The sequence below is a fragment of the Hibiscus syriacus genome, unplaced genomic scaffold (genome assembly GCF_006381635.1).
Source record: "Hibiscus syriacus cultivar Baekdansim isolate YM2019G1 unplaced genomic scaffold, ASM638163v2 tig00112508_pilon, whole genome shotgun sequence".
Classification (NCBI taxonomy): Eukaryota; Viridiplantae; Streptophyta; class Magnoliopsida; order Malvales; family Malvaceae; genus Hibiscus; species Hibiscus syriacus.
This window is the reverse complement of record NW_024063352.1, coordinates 935,294-956,291: the sequence shown is the minus strand read 5'-3', so window position 1 is coordinate 956,291 and position 20,998 is coordinate 935,294. Positions and strand designations below refer to the sequence as shown.

General features: G+C 30.9%; 2 protein-coding genes and 2 pseudogenes across 2 annotated transcripts; 3 read left to right on the top strand and 1 right to left on the bottom strand.

The window, feature by feature from the left end:
- Positions 1 to 331: 331 nt before the first annotated feature.
- Positions 332 to 5,174, bottom strand: LOC120181118. Its single transcript, XM_039186321.1, has 11 exons — positions 5,016 to 5,174; positions 4,764 to 4,856; positions 4,575 to 4,656; positions 4,265 to 4,361; positions 3,793 to 3,847; positions 3,202 to 3,254; positions 3,014 to 3,084; positions 2,431 to 2,695; positions 2,024 to 2,109; positions 1,851 to 1,921; positions 332 to 565 (listed from the first exon to the last, which is right to left on the bottom strand). Exons 1-11 carry the CDS (start codon positions 5,172 to 5,174, stop codon positions 332 to 334), a joined length of 1,266 nt encoding a protein of 421 aa, XP_039042252.1.
- A 6,447-nt stretch (positions 5,175 to 11,621) lies between these two features.
- LOC120181102 lies at positions 11,622 to 13,281 on the top strand (annotated as a pseudogene).
- A 1,538-nt stretch (positions 13,282 to 14,819) lies between these two features.
- Positions 14,820 to 16,850, top strand: LOC120181117 (annotated as a pseudogene).
- Positions 16,851 to 16,912: 62 nt separating this feature from the next.
- LOC120181100 (EEF1A lysine methyltransferase 1-like) lies at positions 16,913 to 18,752 on the top strand. Its single transcript, XM_039186309.1, has 4 exons — positions 16,913 to 17,193; positions 17,934 to 18,015; positions 18,177 to 18,328; positions 18,448 to 18,752. Exons 1-3 carry the CDS (start codon positions 16,987 to 16,989, stop codon positions 18,326 to 18,328), a joined length of 441 nt encoding a protein of 146 aa, XP_039042240.1. The 5' UTR covers positions 16,913 to 16,986; the 3' UTR covers positions 18,448 to 18,752.
- The last annotated feature ends 2,246 nt before the right edge of the window (positions 18,753 to 20,998 follow it).

Here is a 20,998-nt window from a genome sequence, read left to right as displayed (position 1 = left end):
AGTAACCTCAGTGTTAAAGGAATTGTTGTTATTTGTTGAGGTCCCGAGTTTGAGTACCAAGAATATAAGAAGTGTGAATGTTCAATGTTAAATGATTGAGAGTGTTCTTTGAACAAATATTGAGTTGTACTTACCCTAGATTAATAAAAAAAAATTGAGAGCATATAAAAGTTATAACTACTAAATACATCAAGCACATAATAAACCTGCGCTATAGGAACAAAAATGTTATAGCCTCTATCTTCTTTTTTTTTGGTTACAATGAATATCGCTGCGAAAGTATTGCTTAGACCAGCTCTTTACTCATTAATGTTCGGAGTGAGCAAATTCCTCACTCCTTCGGGGGGAGTCGGCGGGATACAAAGATCTGTTTGTCATTATGCCTTAGATGAGCCAATGGGTCAGCGACGCCATTGGCCCCGTCGATGTTTAGCTTAATAGCTCCATCTCTAGGTGGTGCCCATCTATATCTCATGTTACGATTAGCCTGGATTCGTTGGGGTTCACCCTGAATGCTCTGGATCGTCTGTGCCCACACTCTTGCCGATTGGATAATTTCCATAGTCTATCAGATCTGTCCATTGAAAACAAAGTTATTACGTTGCTTCTATAATCTCCATATAAGTATCCCAGCTGTCTCCAGCTACAGTCAACCCGGTTTAAACCTGCATTATTAGGAAGGTTAGATTGAAGCCAATCAAATAAATGGGGTGGAGAAAAAGCTACTCTAGACATGGTTAGGTATAAGGTACTCCCATGTCGTATGCGCTTACTGCCTCTAGGGTGAGCGTTCGATCGAGTCGAGTCGAGTAAAAAATTTTCAATTTATCCGAGTTGACAAGTCTTATCTTACAATTAAGAGTTGACTTGAAAATTTTTCAAGTAGATTCGAGTTTATAAAATATTCGAGTCGAATCGAATTGAGTCAATTTTTCGAGTTTATGTTTAAATTTAATTGTAAATATTTATAATATTATTTGATTCCAAATTAAGTGACGTTCTATAACCATATATATAATAAAAATATATTTCTTCATATTATATATATATGATATACATATATCATACAAAAATCAAATACTCAACTCAAACTTAAAAATAAATCTACTACACTACTAGAAAAAACCCCTTTAATGACGCGCATTGTGCGCCATCTGTGGGTGCAGATGACACACGACACACAAATACGCGTCGTTGAAGCCACCGACATAAATCTCACATGACACGTGAAGACGACACACATTTGTTTGTCATAAATTTATGACACGCATTTATGACTTACATTGCGTGTCATTGAAGCACACGTCAATAAAAAAGATGACACACATTCGTGTGTCGTGATTGTATGTCGTAAATTATATATATATATATATATATATATATATATATATATATATATATATATATATATATTGTAGATTGAAAAATAATCAAACTAAATCACATTTAATGCCTCATAATACTAAATATATATAGCATATTATATATAAGCAATCTATTTGCATATAATATATTAACATTAAGTTATCAAAAATATTGTAATCATATATCGATACAAAATATCACGGCATAATAAAGTTTGCCACATAAGATACCCATTCTTTGTGAATATCATCAATGTCATCATCCATGTATTTTTCCTTCACATCGTCAACCTAAATAAAAAATATAAAATAAATATATAATTTATACTTATTTAAAGTGAAGTATATTTCAAGTACAGATAGTTTATTAGTACAAATTTGCATGTTATAGGCTATTAGCATAATAATAGTAGAAGATTGTAACCAATCTGCTGCAAAGTTTCTTTACATAAAAAAGGTAAAAGTTTCAATACATAGCAAATGTACCTTGGGACTGAGATCGGCTGAAGTCACCTTAAATCGTCCCCGCTGAACAACTGCTCCTTCTGAAACATCCTCTGATATGCAAGAAGCAAAGATAACAAAACAGAGTTCATTTGCCTACAAATAAGTAGCATCCCTTCTAAGCAGAAATGAAAGGTAATAAAACCAGGCTATACCAGATGTGTTATTTGCTTCTCTCCTCTGGCGGTACAATGGACCACTGTAGTTGCGTTCAGATGGAAATTTAGGCTGTGGGAAGTCCCTGCAAAACAAAGTTGATAAAATTGAATATAAATTGGCATACAAACCTTTGCCATTAAAATTAATGGTAATGGTGACAGACAATTGTTCCTTTTAACTACAGAATATAGGAACAATATCCAAGTAGAAAAGTCCCAGTGTACCACATTATACATCTAGGATTCCTCTAGACTTGCAATTCACATAATCCAGAAACTCATCATATCTAGAGCATGATAATGGGGAAAGAACATCCTATATTTCACAAAAAGTCATTTCAAGCAATGCATGTTTGGTGATAATAGTTTAGGGTTCAGGCAACTTCACTTAGAAGAAAGCTTACCTGTCCCCATCTCCAGTAACCTTGTTAGGAGAAAAGGCACTATCAGGTATTAGTGTACCACTCAAGTATTTTTTAAGCTCTGGAATAACCTGACGTGTGAAAGAGCCACTTTGCCTGGAATTCTCACCCTCATGTCTTCCAGCATCTTGGTCCATGAGTCTGGTCCATGAGTCTTGATGACTTTGTATCACTTTCCAATGGCATAACACCTTTCCAATTTGGACCATTTGCACCCTCACCTTCACCAATGTCAAAACAGCCTTTGCAGCAATTAAAAGTTGCAAAAAAGGAAACTAATTACCCCAAAAACAATTACAGTGACAACCTTCCCTTTTCAGAAAAAATAGTTTTTGTCTAATAGATAACACATATGTTCTTAAACTATATGAGAAGGATATGGCAAAAAGCATATAATTTTAAAATTAAATGACAATTGTGACAAGAAACTGCTTTCTATTTGAGATAATTACGACTTGGAGGTCCTTGAATGAGACAAATGCTAATAAAAATGTCATCTTAATTATGTTATAATAATGAATTGTTTAAATAGTAAGATCATGCAAGCATAAAAAAGCCATAATTGAGTGCCTGAAGTGGCTTAATAGGAAATGAAGCAAGTGAACTCTCCAAATCATGAAGATCATTAACCCCATCCTGAAACAAGTAAAAGGGATGTAAATCTAATGTACAAGCTTAACCAAAGCATCAAGTAACAATGGAAAGGCTGACAACTTAATTATACATAAAGCATTTTAGGGCTATAACTGGTACCTCCTTGTTGCTTGCAGCATTGGAATTAGTAGTTTCAGAAGACATCTTCTCAACTGAAAAGTTATTTTTACATCTTTTCTTATCTCGATGAAAATGATAGAACAGTATAAGAAAACCCAATTTTTTCGTCCAGTAAAAAATGGAAACTGAAAAGTTAAATAACAATCCATTCTACCTGCAGGTTTCTTTGATTTGGATCCAATAAATTTGTTATTTGCTCATTGTATATCTGCAAAAGAAAATTGAAAATGAAGTGATAAGGAACAAGAATAGTACAACGCTAAGCAGTCCAATTATGTCAAAACTAAGAATCAAAATAATTCAATTAACTCTACCTCAAGAAAAGAACAACGGATTTGATACTTGAGATGTTTATCAGCCACAGTTCAAAAAGAGGGTAAACAAGAATAATTTCATTTTACACAATTACTGCAGTTATACGTAATTACGTATGTAATTATATTAGAGAAACAACATCATTTGGATTAGAGAAACAACTCAAAAGTTGCAAATCTCCCATGGAAAAAATAAAGATAGAAAAACTTTTAAAACAAAATTGTAGGATGTTGAAGAAATCATAGGTTTACCAACTCCAAGAGGCCTCATATAAGCATGTTGAGTATAAACCTGTGATTTGTCTGCAATCCTATACCAATAAAGCATGAGAGGCTAAATTAAATGTATGATCATCAAAATGGACGAGAACCAAACATCAAAGATAGATCAATTTTCAAAGGAATTCAAAATAATAGTTAAAATGTAGTTGGTCGTGTGTATTAATTTTGAAACCAAGACTATACCCATGAACCAGTAAATAAGAATGATAAAGTCGCTTCAACTTTGATGTTAAAACGAGCAGGATCTTAATATTTTTCAAATATCTACTAGCAAAAGTAAAAGCGCATAGATTTATATCCAGTGTGTATCCAAATGACTGATCTCTTCAAGTCATTAAGCTTGATCAAACATTATCCAGATGAGATATACAGAAAATACAAAATCCAAATTTTGAAAACAACTAATTATTGTCAAGTTCAAGAGAATATAATACAAGTAACTATACCATTTGGACAATACATCCACATGAATCTCATATCCATATCTGAACCGAAACTCAGCTGTTTCATTCCTTGCTTGTTGGACCAAGGTCCTTGCATCAGCTGAAGAGTGGAAATGCCAATTATCATCAGTGAGTGGAAATGCCAATTATCATCAGTGTGAAAAGAGATATATCATTATAGCCCAGAATCCCTTACAACCCCAAAACCTTGATTCACTAATCAACAAAACAAAGATCTTGGCAATTCGAACAAATAATATCTAAGAAAAAATTTACCAAAATAAAAAATGGTATTTAGCAAAAAAAAAAAAACTTGTCATGCCAGTAGTCAATAATCCAAGGAACTTGGCAATAGGGAAAAGATGAGTGACACTAGTCTGATCCAATAGCTTGTCCTGCATAGCATTATTCAAAATTAAATACCCAAATCGAAGAAAACCTTAAAATCACTTTAATCCCAAAAATAAAGAAGTAAAGGCAATGTAAATGGGAGAGTACGAACGGGAACTTTCTTCTGGGTAACAACACCAACGGAATCTTTTCCTCGAACACCAATGGATGTGATCCCAGATGCTTTCACTGCCTTAAACGCATACTCAAAATTTAAAAACAAATAATAACAATAATAAAGTTCTTCCAGATTCCAGAATAATAAAGTTAAAATACACATATCGACCTTCAGGAGAGAAGATACACATACAACTGAAACAAAAATACCTCCTTTATGTAACCATGAATAAGCATCAATACCCACCTGCAAAACTTTCAAAATAGCATATATGTTGGGGAGGACAAAATGGAAATAAAAGAAGAAAAAAAGGATTTGAGGAAATCCCCGCTTACCAGCGTATTTCTTGATGTGAATGGGTTCAATGAAAGGTTTCATGAATCTAAGCAGACCTTTGATTCCCATTGTTTATCCCCTATTGCTGGTTTTGGGGATTAAGGTTTTTTTGGGAAAGAGGGGAGGGGCGTTGAGAAAGCGGGAAAGCATGCGTAAGTTAAATTATGGGGGAAATTAAAAGACAACTTTTATAGATGACACACAATGAAAAGTGTACTCCGTGTTTTTGCTAAATTTTTTAGATTATGACTATTAAATATGACACACATTATTGTAAGTCATAAATCGTTCAGATTTTAAGAAACATGACATTTTTTTATGACACACATTATTTGCAAGTCATAAATTAGATTGTGTCATTAAAGGTATATTTTCTTGTAGTGCTAATTACTAAATTTCGAGTTATATTTTACAACTAGATTTGAACTTGAATTTTTTTTTAGTCGAGATGAGTCCATATAATTGCAACTCGAAGTCAATTTGAGTCTAGTTTTTTAGAGTCGAATCGAGTAAAAAAATCTGTTTTTCGAGTCGAATTGAGTTGTACACACCCCTAAGAACCTCAATCTAAACCCCTTGAAATATCACTTAGACGTATCACAACTCTATTAAAACGTAACAATGAATACAATGGCAGAGCCAATCAATTACATTTTGGTAAATACGTTAATATTGAAAGCATAGAATAACACAAAATGATAAGGAAAAGAAACTAATTCAACCTATAACCTCGAGACAATTGCTTACATTCAGGATTACAATATGCAATATGTGGACCATACACAATATCATACCAACATCATTTGAGTGCCCATAATATCGGTCAATGAACATTTATGACAAAAAATTCAAATCATGAACACACTTTCTTAGTCCAAAATCACAGTAGACACCTTTACAACTCTCCAGTACATGTATGTGGAGGCCATATAGATGATATCAATGATATGTCGATAAATCATAATCATACATGGAGGCAGTGACAAATATATACCTACTCTTAGTAGCTATACAAAATACCTAACAAGTTGGGATGAAGTCTTAAGAAACTGTGTACTAAACTTTGAGCGAAAAACTTCAAATCATTAATAGAATATCACTTGGAAGATCGAACATACCACTCTCATTCGTTACCAAGTGAGTGAGAAAAAAATTGCAAACACCCATGACAAAAAGGCCTTAGATTCTATCATCGTATATACAGAAGTATGAGCCTTCATTGTCAAAAGGTTAAGAGTATTTAAATAAATATCACATTGTATTTATCCCGGATTTATAAAATAAAGGTCCAACTCCTTAATAGGAAAAAGAAATTTGACAAACACAAAATCTTTAGTCGATTTTCACACACCAAACATGTTAAAACACACGCTAGTAACATCGCTAAGAGTTGGAGGGGACAACTAGGGGTGTAAAAAACTGACCCGACCTGTAAACTGACTGAAACCGACTCGAGTTAAAATTGTTTTTGACCTGCGCTGTGACGATCCGAAACCGACGTGAGTCGGAACTGGTGTTGACCTAAACCCGAGTTGGACCTGAAAATTATGGATCTGAACCCGACCTGCATCTGACCTGAGAATGACCTGAACCCGAATTGAACCGAAAATATGATACCCGGACCCGAACTGCATCCGACTAATATGAACCTGAACCCAACCTGGTAAATAACTGGTATTACCTGACTTGTTTTCAACCTGACATGTTATGAATCTGACCTGTAATTGACTCAACCTGTAAATGATACGACATGTTGTTAAAGTGATATGATATTATCCTGACTTATAAGTGAAGTTACAATTAATATAATTATGTTATTTTAAATTTATAATAAACTTATGATAATTAAATTATTATGATAATTAAATTAATATGATTACTCTTTGAAATTTTATCATAAATTATTATGATAATCAAATCAATATGATTATTTTTTTAAATTTAATTTTATATTAATTATAATTTGTTTATTATAAATTTGATTTTATGTTAATTCAAATTCATAAATTTCTTATTATTTCTTATATTATAAATTTTATTTTAAAATCACTAAATTAAATTTAAATATTATCTTATTAAACCTGATTTTATTAAATTATATTAACTAAGTTAAAATATTCATAAATCTAATTTATTTTTAATGTGAAAATTGAATAATAATTTAAGTAAACTTAACTTGATATTTTAAAATCAAAATATATTAATTGAAATAGACTTATTAAATATTAAAAACTTGAATAACATTACAAATACTAAATAAATATTTATAAATGAATGTAATTTTATTACACTTGAAATCACTAAAAATACAATAAAATCAACTAAACAAAATAAATGTATGTTGAAATAAATGCTCTCAAATCTTATAGCTAATGTTTACAATGCTAGCTACTACTATGAATATAATCATCGAGCATATACCTAAATGCTGCCAACATATTAATAAAAAATTTGAAAGTTTTATTAAATAAACATAATAAATATAAAATATTATTAGGTTACCTTTGAAGGGAATAAAGAAAAAAATCTCCTATTCGAATCTCTAATTCGAATGATTTCAGGGACCTTTAAACACCCTAAAAATTAAAAAGAAAATTTAAAATGATTAATAAATAAATTGAAATATTAATAACATTAACATAAAAAAACAATTTAGATTACCTTTACAACGAGGACTCGTTAACCATATTGATGTTGATGTAATGAGGTAAACACCCTAGCTCTTACCAGCAATATGGCCAACTATATAGCGGTACTGACATGTTGTGAATTGTAGGAGTTAATAAATAGATCCCACAAACTAGAAATAAATTGTAGAAGACTCAAAGTAAAGGATTCACCTTAAGGTTATTTTGTGAATCTTCACTTTCCACAAGCACCCATTTGGATGCATTCCAACTCAGAAAGTGGATTTATATGGAATTCAAACCTTCCAAATGTAACAAGAGACTTCAGAAAAATAGAAAGCATCCATGTTACACGTATCCAAGCCTGAAACTTAAGTCCAAGCAACATTCAATGGTGTCTTCCCATCTTTCAATTGGGAATCAGACTGCATATTCCATTAACTTGGAGATCACACCAAGGAAAGTTAACTTTATCTAAAATTACTTTACAGCTCAAAAAAGTTTCTCCTTCAAACACAAGGAAATATAATTACATTTGCCAACTCCCACAAAGCTTAATCTTTCTCAAGAACAGAACTACCAGCAAATTCCAACTTCCAAGTTTCAATCATGAAAAAAAAGCCTTTTATGTAAGCTCATAAAAAATCGAAACATGCAAACAAAACTTGAAAGTAAAGTTCCACTTACGCCTAACCAAAATCTCAATTCAATGACATTGCAATTCGTAGCCCAACATTATACCACCAATTACCTAAACAGTCTCATTTAGACCATGCTAAATCCTTTGGTTCCCACCATTTACTCATAAAACAAATAGAAGAAAGTTAAAAAAATGGACTATATAATATACAGTTTATATATAATATAGTATAAATTATTTTATATAGTATATAAATATCAACTATAGTATATAGTTTATATGGTTTTATATATAATTCATATGTAAATTATACTATATAGTACATATAGTTTATATATATAATATACAGTATATAAATATAAACTATATTATATATATATATAGGTCATATGTAAATTATATAGTATATAAATATCAACTATAGTATATATATATATATATATAGGTCATATGTAAACTATATAGTTTATGTATATAGTTCATATGTAAACTATAGTTCATATGTAAATATCAACTATATTTTATATGTAAACTATAGTTAGTATATAAACCATATAGTTTATATGTAAACTATAGTTCATATATAAATATCAACTTTAGTATATATATAGTTCATATGTAAACTATATAGTTTATATAGTTTATATATATAGTTCATATGTAAACTATAGTTCATATATATAGTATATAAATATAAACTATAGTTTATATAAATAGTATATAAATATAGTATATAAATATAAATTATAGTATGTAGTTTATATAAATATAAACATAAATATAAATATAAATATAAATAACACCCTAAATCCTAAACCTTAAACCTTAAACCATAATACCTAAACCTTAAACCATAAATATCCCTTGTGTTGTTTAATTTATTTAAATTTTTATTTGTAATTTCATATTTGTTTAATTTAGTCCTCTAATCTTTATTTGCATCTGAAATTGACCCATACTTATTACTTATTTCTATTTTTAAATTGGCCCATAACTTTTTAAATGAGTATAATTTAGTACTTTTTTGTATTAATTTCAACATCACAATTTAAAATTATTTCGATCCGATCCCTTTAGTCTTGTTTAATTTATTTAAATTTTTATTTTTAATTTCATATTTATTCAATTTAGTCCTTCAATTTTTATTTGCATCTGAAATTGACCCATACTTATTACTTATTTCTATTTTTTAATTGGCCCATAACTTTTTAAATGGGTATAATTTAGTACTTTTTTGTATTAATTTAAACATCACAATTTAAAATTACTTCGATTTGATCCCTTTTGTGTCGTTTAATTTATTTATATTTTTATTTGTAATTTCATATTTGTTCAATTTAGTCCTCCAAATTTTATTTGCATCTGAAATTGATCCATACTTTTTACTTAATTCTATTTTTAAATTGGCCCATAAATTTTTAAATGGGTATACTTTAGTACTTTTTTGTATTAATTTCAACCTCACAATTTAAAATTATTTTGATTTGATCCCTCATCAATGTGTGTTGTTTAATTTATTTAAATTTTTATTTGTAATTTCATATTTGTTCAATTTAATTCTTAAATTTATATTTTTCATAAAATTGAACCATGATTATTTATATTCTTAGTAATTTACTATAAATCATATACAATTACAAATTGCAATTCAACGTTCGCGAAAGACGGAAATAATTAATCCAAAAAAAAATTAACCTGATTTGAACTCAATCCGTATCTGATAGAGATCCGACCTGAATTTTATCTGCTAATGATTTGACTCGATCTGAATGAGATCCGCCTGAAGTCCATCTGAACCTGAATTAACCTACTTTTTAACTGCTTCGGACCTGAACTGGCAACAATTCGAACTAAAACTAACCCGACCTGAACCCGAACTGTATCTAGTGTCAATTCAACCTAAAAATGACCCTATCTGATTTGACCTGCACTCGACCTGATCCGAGTCGAAGCATAAATTTGCCTGACTTGACCTGTATCTGATTTTACCCGACCTGCCAGGATCCGACTGAAATCTAAACAATTACCCAATTTTACAACCATAGGGACAACTGTCATATTGACCTACTAATGCACTAGGTCCAATGAGGTTCCGCAAGGAGTAACACTAGAATCACGTGACAACTTCGTTTAAGAATACTTCTTCAAACAAGCTTTTTAAATGCAAAACACCATCTTTTTAATATTTTAGTTTGAGTTAATAATCACTTTTCAAACGTAAATGAAGTGTTTGATATTACTTTTAACAGAAAAGCACTTCGATAAACATTTCTCCAATCCCAACTACAAAATAGAACTAAAACATTTTAATTTCTCTCTCTCATTCATACAAGATAATCTAACATGCTTTGTCGCTGACCGAATAGGGTTTACAACAATGAATTAACAGAACAGACCTCATAATAATCCTGATCAACCTACCGACAAGTCCAACCCCTCACCTTCACCTATCTGATAGCATCATGTGACCCAAAACGTGAAATTAGCCCAAAAATTTTTGTTTGGCTTCCTATATTTTAGGTTGAAATTGGCATTGAGCCTATAAAGGCATCCAAATCAGAGTCGATCGAAGAGTTACTTTTGATTGGGTATCCCTATAAATATAATCCCCGGTTTTTTTAGCCCAATAGGACAAATAATTTATTGTCCAATAGAACATAAAGGAGTTTATTTTGGTATCAATGACATTTGTTATATGAGTTGCAACTCGTCATGAATACGTGACGAGTTCTAATAAAAATATTTTTATTCAAATTTTTTACTCACGATGTGATAAAATTTTAATAAAAAAATTATATTTTATTGAAATTCGTTATTTCAACATAATGAGTTTGAATAAAAAATATTATTTGCATCATTCGATGTGATGAATTTCTTAAATAATGTAGTAAATATAGTAGATCCTAAAATAAATTTATATATGTTGGGATAATTAATAAAATTGATATCCTATTGCATAAAAAAACCCTATAATCTCCTTTTATTGTTCGGTATTAGTTAGCCTAAAAATGACGCAGCAAATGGCCCAACCTTCAAGAGTAGAAAACCCTAATCAGAAAATGAGTATAAATCTGTAAGACTAGGGTTTTCTCATTTTCTCAACCCCGCTTTCTGTGAAAGCCTAGCTCCTTATCTCTCTCTCTCTCTATTGCTGGTTTTTTTTCTTCAATTCCATCTCTCTGTTTATTTTTCCATTAAATCTGTTCTTTCTCTTCTCTTTTTCTGAATAACTGTTTCTTGTTACGGTAGGTATGGCGACAGCAGAAGTAGCCCCCTCTGGAGCTCAAGTTCAATTGGAAGTCAAGCTCTTCAACCGCTGGAGCTTCGAGGAAGTTCAGGTTTTTCTTTTCCCTTCCTTTTTTGATTTAAAATTGTGGATCTATTTTGTAGTTCTTCTGTTTTTGTTGCTTCTTAGTTTTCAAGTGTAATGTATCATCTAATTTTCGTCTTTTGGGTTATTTCATTTTTTTATTAAATGCTATATGAGTTTAACTGCAAATATGGTTTGGGTGTTCTGAAGTAGTTTGTATATAGGTGAACTGCAGAGTTATAACGAATCAATCTTATTGCATGTCGAACATTTGTTCATGTCAAGGAGATGCCAATTTGTGTGTTTCCGATGCAATTTATCTGCTAGAGCTTCATGTTTCCTGTTTTATCAATGAATTATTAGTTTTGCGTTGAACTCGTCAATCCATATATACTATCATATCACTAGTTGTTATATTGATTTGATTTTTTACCATCATTCTTTGTATCTGATATGATTCATAGTTTTCTGTTGAATTTCCTATGGGGTTCTCAACTTTTAGTTGTAATATTTGTTGAATTGGATAAGAATATCATTGTTTTAGGTTCTTGATTGAGAAAATTTTCTTATCTTACTGCCCCCATGATTGTTGCAATACTTGGTGGCATTGATCATTGACATGAATGATTTATCTGTTTTAAGTTGCTGATATTTCCTTGAGTGATTACGTCGGTGTCCAAGCTTCTAAGCATGCCACCTATGTTCCCCACACTGCTGGGAGGTACTCAGTTAAGCGATTCTGAAAGGCTAAGTGCCCGATCGTTGAAAGGCTTACAAACTCACTCATGATGCATGGTCGAAATAATGGCAAGAAACTAATGGCAACCAGGATTGTAAAGCATGCCATGGAAATCATATATCTCCTGACTGATCAGAACCCAATTCAGGTCATTGTTGATGCTGTTATCAACAGGTAACGTATATAACATAAAGTTTAGCATTTTCTCTTTCATCAGTTTAAGCTCTACCAAGCTCTGTTGATGGATGTAACAGTGGACCCCGTGAAGATGCTACTCGTATTGGTTCTGCTGGTGTCGTCAGGCGACAAGCTGTTGATATTTCTCCCCTTCGCCGTGTGAATCAGGGTATCTATCTCCTGACCACGGGTGCTCGTGAGTCTGCATTCAGAAACATTAAAACCATTGCTGAATGTTTGGCTGATGAGCTAATTAATGCTGCCAAGGGATCATCTAACAGGTAAACTGTTCCTCTCAATGAATCAAATTTGCACCTGTTGAATTGTGCCTCTCGTCACTTTGATTGATATCGACAATGGTCTTGTATTGTGCAGCTATGCCATCAAGAAGGACGAAATTGAAAGAGTTGCCAAGGCCAATCGTTGAGGTATTTTTGGAATGATACAACATGGCAGTGGAGAATTTTGTTGTCTTAATGAGTTCTTTACAAGTTGTTTTGTATCCGAGACATGCCATGAATTTGGTTTTTTTTTTGGGATATCCGAGACATACCATGAATTTGGTTTGTCTTTATGAGTTCTTTATAAGTTGTTTTGTATCCGAGATATGCATGTTTTCATCAAGGAAGAATTTGGTCGGCCTTTGTTATGATCATGCAATTTTATTGGTAGTTTTTCTTTTTTCAACAGGTGACATTTTTACCTTCCGTTGTTAGTTCGTATGGATTTCTATGAGTGGTTTAATGAAAATTTTAATTTTTTTTATGCAATTTGAAGTTTATGGGATTTCAACTTTAATTTTATATTTCTTAAAAAATTAATATGTATAAAATAATATATTTATAAAATTCATACATTGTATTATAATTTGTATTTTTTATAAATTAAATTATTAAATAATATTTATAAAATTATATTATTAATATTATTAATATTATTAAATTATATTATTAAATAAATTTAATTCAATAGTAAGTTAATATTTATTTTTAAAAATACAATAAGATTTTATATTAATTTAGTGGTTAAGTGTTAGATTTTTTAAAAGATTTAGCTCAATTTTTTTATAATTGAAATTAAAATAAAAATAATAGCAAGTTTTTTTTTAAAAAAAAAATTTGAAAGTTTGAGCACCTAAAATTGGGTTGAGTAGGGATGTGCAAAACTCAATTTGTAAAAATTTGAATTGAATTAATTTTGAGTTGTAGCTTCATAAGTTTGATTTGACTCGAAAAAAATTTAAGTTTAAATCAAGTTACAAACACACAATTTGAAGGAATCGAATAGTAACCTGAATAACTCTGAAATTTTTAATAATTAGTGGATTTATTTTTAAGTTTGAGTTGAGTCCCTCGACTCTATATGATATATTATATCACATATGAATATATATATATATATATATATATATATATATATATATATATATATATATATATATATATATATATTGCATATGGTTATAAAGATAATTTAAACTGGAATAAAATAATGTCATAATATTATGAATACTTATACTTACATGTAAACAAAATCTAGAAAATCTGACTTAATTCAACTAATTTTTTTAAAATCAAGTTTAAGTTATAAAATAAGACTCATTAACTCAAATAACTTATTTTTTTTTAAAATTAACATGACTTCGATCGAACGATCTAATACGTTTACTCAAAACTAGAGTTAATTGCATCACATGTCCTCAAACCATGACTCTCATTCCAAATTAGTCCTTAAACTTTTAAACATTCCAATTTCATCCCCAAACTACGACTCCAATTCTAAATTAGTCTTTAAACTTTTTGAACATTTGAAATTCATTCCCAAACTATAAATCTCATTCTAAATTAGTCCCTAAACTTTTAAATCTTTCAATGTCATCCCCAAGTTCATCCGAATATATAATTCATTTCAACCATAGTTTAACCTAAATATTATTTTTTTCAAACATAGAATAATATAACTTGCCTAATGATTTTATTAACAAAAGATGTGGTTAGTATATACGAAAAAATTAGGATAAAATTAAAATACTCAAAAAGTTTGGGGACTAATTTAGAATGAAGATCACAAATTGGGGATGAAAATGAGATGTTCAAAAGTTTGAGGACTAATTTAGAATGGCAGTCATAGTTTAAGAATGAAATTGAAATGATTAAAAGTTTAGGGACCAATTTTAAATGAAAGTCATAGATTGGGGATGTATGATGCAATTAACTCCAAAAACTATACAGAAAAAGAAAAAAAAAATCCAAACAGATCCCATTAAGTAAACCCTCCGAGCGTCTTCGTTCTACACTACTCCCAACCCGTGCAGCGCCGCCCGCAGCTGAAAAATGGAAGAAGAGCACCCAACTCTTAAAAACGTCGTCGTTAACGACACCGGTGAGGATGACCCACCGGCTCTTAGCTTTCAGGCACTAGCAGCTCTCAAAGAGTTCCTCCAAGAACAAATTCAATCTCTTGCTAACCACGAAACTGAAGAAACCAAACCAGAGAGTGAAGTGGCTTTGCTAACAGAAGATTGGAGGCTCAGCCAATTCTGGTACGACCCACAAACAGCGCGTAGCATTTTCAAGAAGTCGTTTCTCTTTGCACCACCTCACATCATAGAGTAGCATGCATTGCTTGCCCAACTCTCTATGCCTATCTTAAGGTAATCTTTTCAGTTCGTTTTTCCCTTCTTTTTCTAATAATAGTTTTACTCATAGTCTTGGAAAGAATGATAACAAAGATTGAATCTAGGTTGTTAACTGTTTATAATGTTTATATCAGTTATTGGTTTAATGGGGTTTCACAGTTAAACGCCAGATTAAAAAAATCTCTAGAATTAGTTGGGAAAAATGTATCTCTTGGAACAATTGCAAAAGCTGGACTTAACCCATACCTTCGGTTTTGTCCATTTCGCTTAGTATGATCATTGGTTAAACTATGTTAATTCTTTCGGTTTGATTTTAATATATTTATAACTAACTTAACTGACCAAACCACCTATGCTAAGTAGTTTTGTTTAGGTCGATTAAGACCGATGTTGGTTAGTTTGGTTTTAGTTGATGATATTACTTATGCTTTGTGGTTCATTGCTTTTGTATGATTTTCAGAAACTTTATCCTACTATCACCGTGCGACTTTTGGAGTATGATAAGCATTTTGATCAATATGGAAGTGATTTTACGTTTTACGATTACAACCATCCCGAAGACTTGCCGTTGGAACTAAAGCATAATTACCAGGTTGTAATTGCCGATCCTCCTTATCTGGTAAGACAATACATATTGTCAATGTCTTAATCTACGTATTGTCACTTGAAGTGAAGCTCTTTTACGCTGTGATATTTTCCTCGTCTGTCTCGTCATATAAGCAAAAGGTAACTGCTTAGAGAAATACCTCATCCACTTATCTATTTAACACTAAATACACACAATATTTATTAACCTAGTGTTTTCATACTGATATCTTGAATATTCTGTTTCTTTTAATTGATTCCAGGTTTTTTTAATACGAGGATGAACTTGCTTGTTTATCTTTAATACCTTTCTTCTTTGAAGTGATTCCAGGTTTTTGAATATAAAGGATGAACTTGCTATTTTATCTTTAATACACAATATAAAACCCTGTCGTCTACTCTTGTTTATCTTGTGATCATTAATATGATCTTTTCTTTGTGATCAAAACGCAAACAAAGATTTTGAGTTAGTTTGTACCAGTGCCACTTCACCTTGGTGTAAAATTCTTCCCCTGATACAAGTCTTGGAAGTCTGTGATCCTTTTGGAGAAATGTGAAGTTTAGACACATTTCTATCACAAAATGGTATGTTGTAAATCACTATTTTGGTCTAACATAGGACGTTTAGTGTTAGAGCATCAGTTTATATATATATTTTTCTCATTATCTTGCCAAGCATATACCTAAAAGGGAACAACTGTTTACTGCATTTCACCGAGTTTGCGTTTAGAGAAATTTTTGATAGTATAATACGCATGACGTATATGGTTGCAGAGCAAGGAGTGTTTAGAGAAAGTTGCTCAAAAAATAGTTTTACTCATAGTCTTGGAAAGAATGATAACAAAGATTGAATCTAGGTTGTTAACTGTTTATAATGTTTATCTCAGTTATTGGTTTAATGGGGTTTCACAGTTAAACGCCAGATTAAAAAAATCTCTAGAATTAGTTGGGAAAAATATATCTCTTGGAACAATTGCAAAAGCTGGACTTAACCCATACCTTCGGTTTTGTCCATTTCGCTTAGTATGATCATTGGTTAAACTATGTTAATTCTTTCGGTTTGATTTTAATATATTTATAACTAACTTAACTGACCAAACCACCTATGCTAAGTAGTTTTGTTTAGGTCGATTAAGACCGATGTTGGTTAGTTTGGTTTTAGTTGATGATATTACTTATGCTTTGTGGTTCATTGCTTTTGTATGATTTTCAGAAACTTTATCCTACTATCACCGTGCGACTTTTGGAGTATGATAAGCATTTTGATCAATATGGAAGTGATTTTACGTTTTACGATTACAACCATCCCGAAGACTTGCCGTTGGAACTAAAGCATAATTACCAGGTTGTAATTGCCGATCCTCCTTATCTGGTAAGACAATACATATTGTCAATGTCTTAATCTACGTATTGTCACTTGAAGTGAAGCTCTTTTACGCTGTGATATTTTCCTCGTCTGTCTCGTCATATAAGCAAAAGGTAACTGCTTAGAGAAATACCTCATCCACTTATCTATTTAACACTAAATACACACAATATTTATTAACCTAGTGTTTTCATACTGATATCTTGAATATTCTGTTTCTTTTAATTGATTCCAGGTTTTTTTAATACGAGGATGAACTTGCTTGTTTATCTTTAATACCTTTCTTCTTTGAAGTGATTCCAGGTTTTTGAATATGAAGGATGAACTTGCTATTTTATCTTTAATACACAATATAAAACCCTGTTGTCTACTCTTGTTTATCTTGTGATCATTAATATGATCTTTTCTTTGTGATCAAAACGCAAACAAAGATTTTGAGTTAGTTTGTACCAGTGCCACTTCACCTTGGTGTAAAATTCTTCCCCTGATACAAGTCTTGGAAGTCTGTGATCCTTTTGGAGAAATGTGAAGTTTAGACACATTTCTATCACAAAATGGTATGTTGTAAATCACTATTTTGGTCTAACATAGGACGTTTAGTGTTAGAGCATCAGTTTATATATATATTTTTCTCATTATCTTGCCAAGCATATACCTAAAAGGGAACAACTGTTTACTGCATTTCACCGAGTTTCCGTTTAGAGAAATTTTTGATAGTATAATACGCATGACGTATATGGTTGCAGAGCAAGGAGTGTTTAGAGAAAGTTGCTCAAAAAATATATTTTCTTGCGCACCTAGAAGAATCCTTCTTGCTTTTGCTTACAGGTAAAAGTTTTTGCTTCCAACATAGCTTGCGATAGATGCCATTATCTTTACTGCATTGCATGTGTAACTTCAACGTAGTGCAGAATTACAAGCATGGATGTTAATTATTGTTTTAAGTGGCTTTTTTTGTAGCAAAATATGTCTTACTTGTTGGCATGCTGGAGAAGTGCAGACGGATAGAGCTGCAGATCTTTTGGGCTTGCGTCCATGCAATTTTCGGCCACAGCACTCTAGCAAACTTGGAAACGAGTTTCGGCTGTTCACAAATTATGACCCTCTGGAGCGATTAGGAGGATGGGTGCAAGAAAAATAGGTATCTTTTTCTTGCCATGATATACACGGACCTTAGTTATTTTGAATTTTTTCTCCTGTATGAATTTCATACAATCTAATCTGTATTCATTATCAAGACATTTGTGATGCTGCCAACAGTTACCCTTTGAAGTAACGGATGAAAAAATGGCCCGGCTTTTCTGCTCAACTGTCCTCTTAGAAAATATGCGGACAAGCCTTCTTTAATGCTAAGATTCTGCGATCAAAACTCAAAACCATGCACTGCCTTTCCTTCCATGTTGTTCCAACTCTTTTTTACTTCTTTCTTGAAGTAGCTGTGTAGGATACTTGTGTCCAACAATATATCTGGACTTGTTTATGGGAATGTTAACTTCTAAAGATTCTCCAAATGCTTGAAAAATTTTAAAAATTTAAGATGTGGAGAGCATCCGGAACCAGGAACGGATCGAGGGGGTGCTAGGGGGCTGTTGCACCCCCTGGAAATTTAAAATCTGTATTTTCTTTTGATGATCTCATTTCGCATTCCTTGAATTTTTAATGTACTTTCTAAAGGTTTGCACCCCTGACATAAAATCTTGCATCCGTCTCTGTCTGAAACACTCATTCGAGACAAAATAATAGTTTTGTCAGCCCATAAGATTTGTTTATTTTGCCTGATTATATTAGATTCCAGATTCAAGGAATAGCTGAGGGCAATCATCTTATAATGGTGTGCTTTGTCTCCACAGATTGATGTTGAGCTCATTGTTGGTGCAAAGAAGCAGAATATGCTAATTATCAGGCTTGTCTTTCAATCAAGGACCAATACCATGCTTGGCATCTCATTTATGGGGTTTAACTTGTCCCATTAAAACATATGGGATCTCTCTCTCACAATGGATATAATTGATCCATTTAGTATGATTTGGGTCACAAATTTGCTCTTTCTTTATTACCAGCTTAATTTCTATACTCCTTTTCTTTCTACTAAATATTACAATCTGGTTTTATGTGGAAATAAAAAACTTCTAAGGTCAACTGATATTTGATTTTGAGAAATTATGTTGAAAAGTATTTTTGGAAATTTAAGATTTAATTGTAAAAGATTGTTGTTAAAAAATATATATATATTTTAGAAAATCATAATTAGTTGATTTAGCATAATGTAGCATTAGATTCTTCTCTTAAGGCTAGAGGATTGAATCTTTCTGTTGAAAATAATAAAGAAAATTAGATCGGGAGGGTTGTTTTTCCAGGTTCTTGGTTTGATTAATAATCACTTTTCAAATGTGACTGTTTGAATGAAAATGAGTTGTTTGATGATGATTTTCCGTTTTGGGCAAAAAAAACACTACCATAAGCATTTTCAAACGGTTTAGGGTTTATCTCTATATGCTAATGACACTTTTAGTTAAAAAAAGTTTATTTTGACTATAAAATTAATGTCAAACAGGTAAAAATTAAAAAAACAAAAATGGTGGGAACAGAGGTTTCAAACCAATAAGGGATTTTTTACTTTTTTTTTTTTATTTTTAAACTTTGCGTTTGGAAGCAAATTTATATTTTTACTTTTACTAATATATGTGTCTCTCTCACTTGCCCTCAAAAGGAACTTTGAAATTCCATTTCCTTTATTAATTTTGTATTTACATTTTATTTCAATAATTTAATTCTAACATCCTTATAAAAAAAATTTACTGCATAATAGTTTATTTTAATCACTTAAAAGTAAATACAATTTATGATTTATATATTAAAATATTAATAGTGAGTTATTATAAAATATATTTTTATTATAATTATATTTTATTATTATTTTTTTTATTATAATTTAATTTGATACATTTTATATATAATAATAATTTTTTAAATATTATTTAGAATTTATATCTTTTTTTTATTTTTAAATGGCTAAAAAGATAAATATATCATTTAAATTATTCTATTTTAAATTTTAAATGAGTGATTATGGTTAAATCGAAATAGTTAAAATATTATCTTAAAATATTTTTTTTATATTTTTATTATAGTTTAAGTTGATATATTTTATAAATCATAATATTAACAAGCATAAATATAATTTAAATGTTATCCTTTTAGTCTATAAAAATGATCATTTTATCTTTTTAAAATTAAATTTTAACAACAATTTCAAACAATTAAATTTTAAATTGAATTTTTGAAAAATCACTTTTAAAAGTTATTTTTAAGACACTTTTAAAAGTTATTTTTCAAATGTAGTGACAAATTTTTTTCCATGGAAGAAGAAATCCATTCGATAAAACAATAACATTACAAATCGAACCAGACGCCCCAAAGCTACTCGAGCCGCTTACAAATGAAAACAAAGCTAAATTATCAAAATAAACACCATGAACAAAAAACCTGTAGAACAACACTAGATTCAAAACCGACTCACTGCAATTACAACCCAAGGCTGTTTTAACCAATCCATCGGGTTCAACATTAGTAGATCTAGAGATATGTTGAAGTACCAGCCAACCCTTAGTCATATAATCAGCAAAAGAACGCACCCCCTCCAGGATATTCGTTGGAGCCTTAGAGAGATCGGCAAACTAGCCAATATCAGTCACAACATCGCTCTCTACGATTAACTTATGATTCGCAGCCCAGGCCGAGTGCATAAAGAACCTCACCCATGTTTTATCGCAAGGAACTCGACAATGGTTGCAGTCCTATCTCCAACATG

What these genes read in the sequence shown, in the direction of transcription:
- LOC120181118 (XM_039186321.1), bottom strand. Translation starts at nt 5,174, where the DNA reads ATGGGAATCAAAGGTCTGCTTAGATTCATGAAACCTTTCATTGAACCC. An exon ending in ATTGACTACTGGCATGACAA is followed by an intron (nt 4,362 to 4,574) that starts GTTTTTTTTTTT and finishes TCCACTCTTCAG; the next exon opens with CTGATGCAAGGACCTTGGTC. An exon ending in GTGGATGTATTGTCCAAATG is followed by an intron (nt 3,848 to 4,264) that starts GTATAGTTACTT and finishes TTATTGGTATAG; the next exon opens with GATTGCAGACAAATCACAGG.
- LOC120181100 (XM_039186309.1), top strand. Translation starts at nt 16,987, where the DNA reads ATGATATTACTTATGCTTTGTGGTTCATTGCTTTTGTATGATTTTCAG. An exon ending in TTGCCGATCCTCCTTATCTG is followed by an intron (nt 17,194 to 17,933) that starts GTAAGACAATAC and finishes ATATGGTTGCAG; the next exon opens with AGCAAGGAGTGTTTAGAGAA. An exon ending in CTTCTTGCTTTTGCTTACAG is followed by an intron (nt 18,016 to 18,176) that starts GTAAAAGTTTTT and finishes GTTGGCATGCTG; the next exon opens with GAGAAGTGCAGACGGATAGA.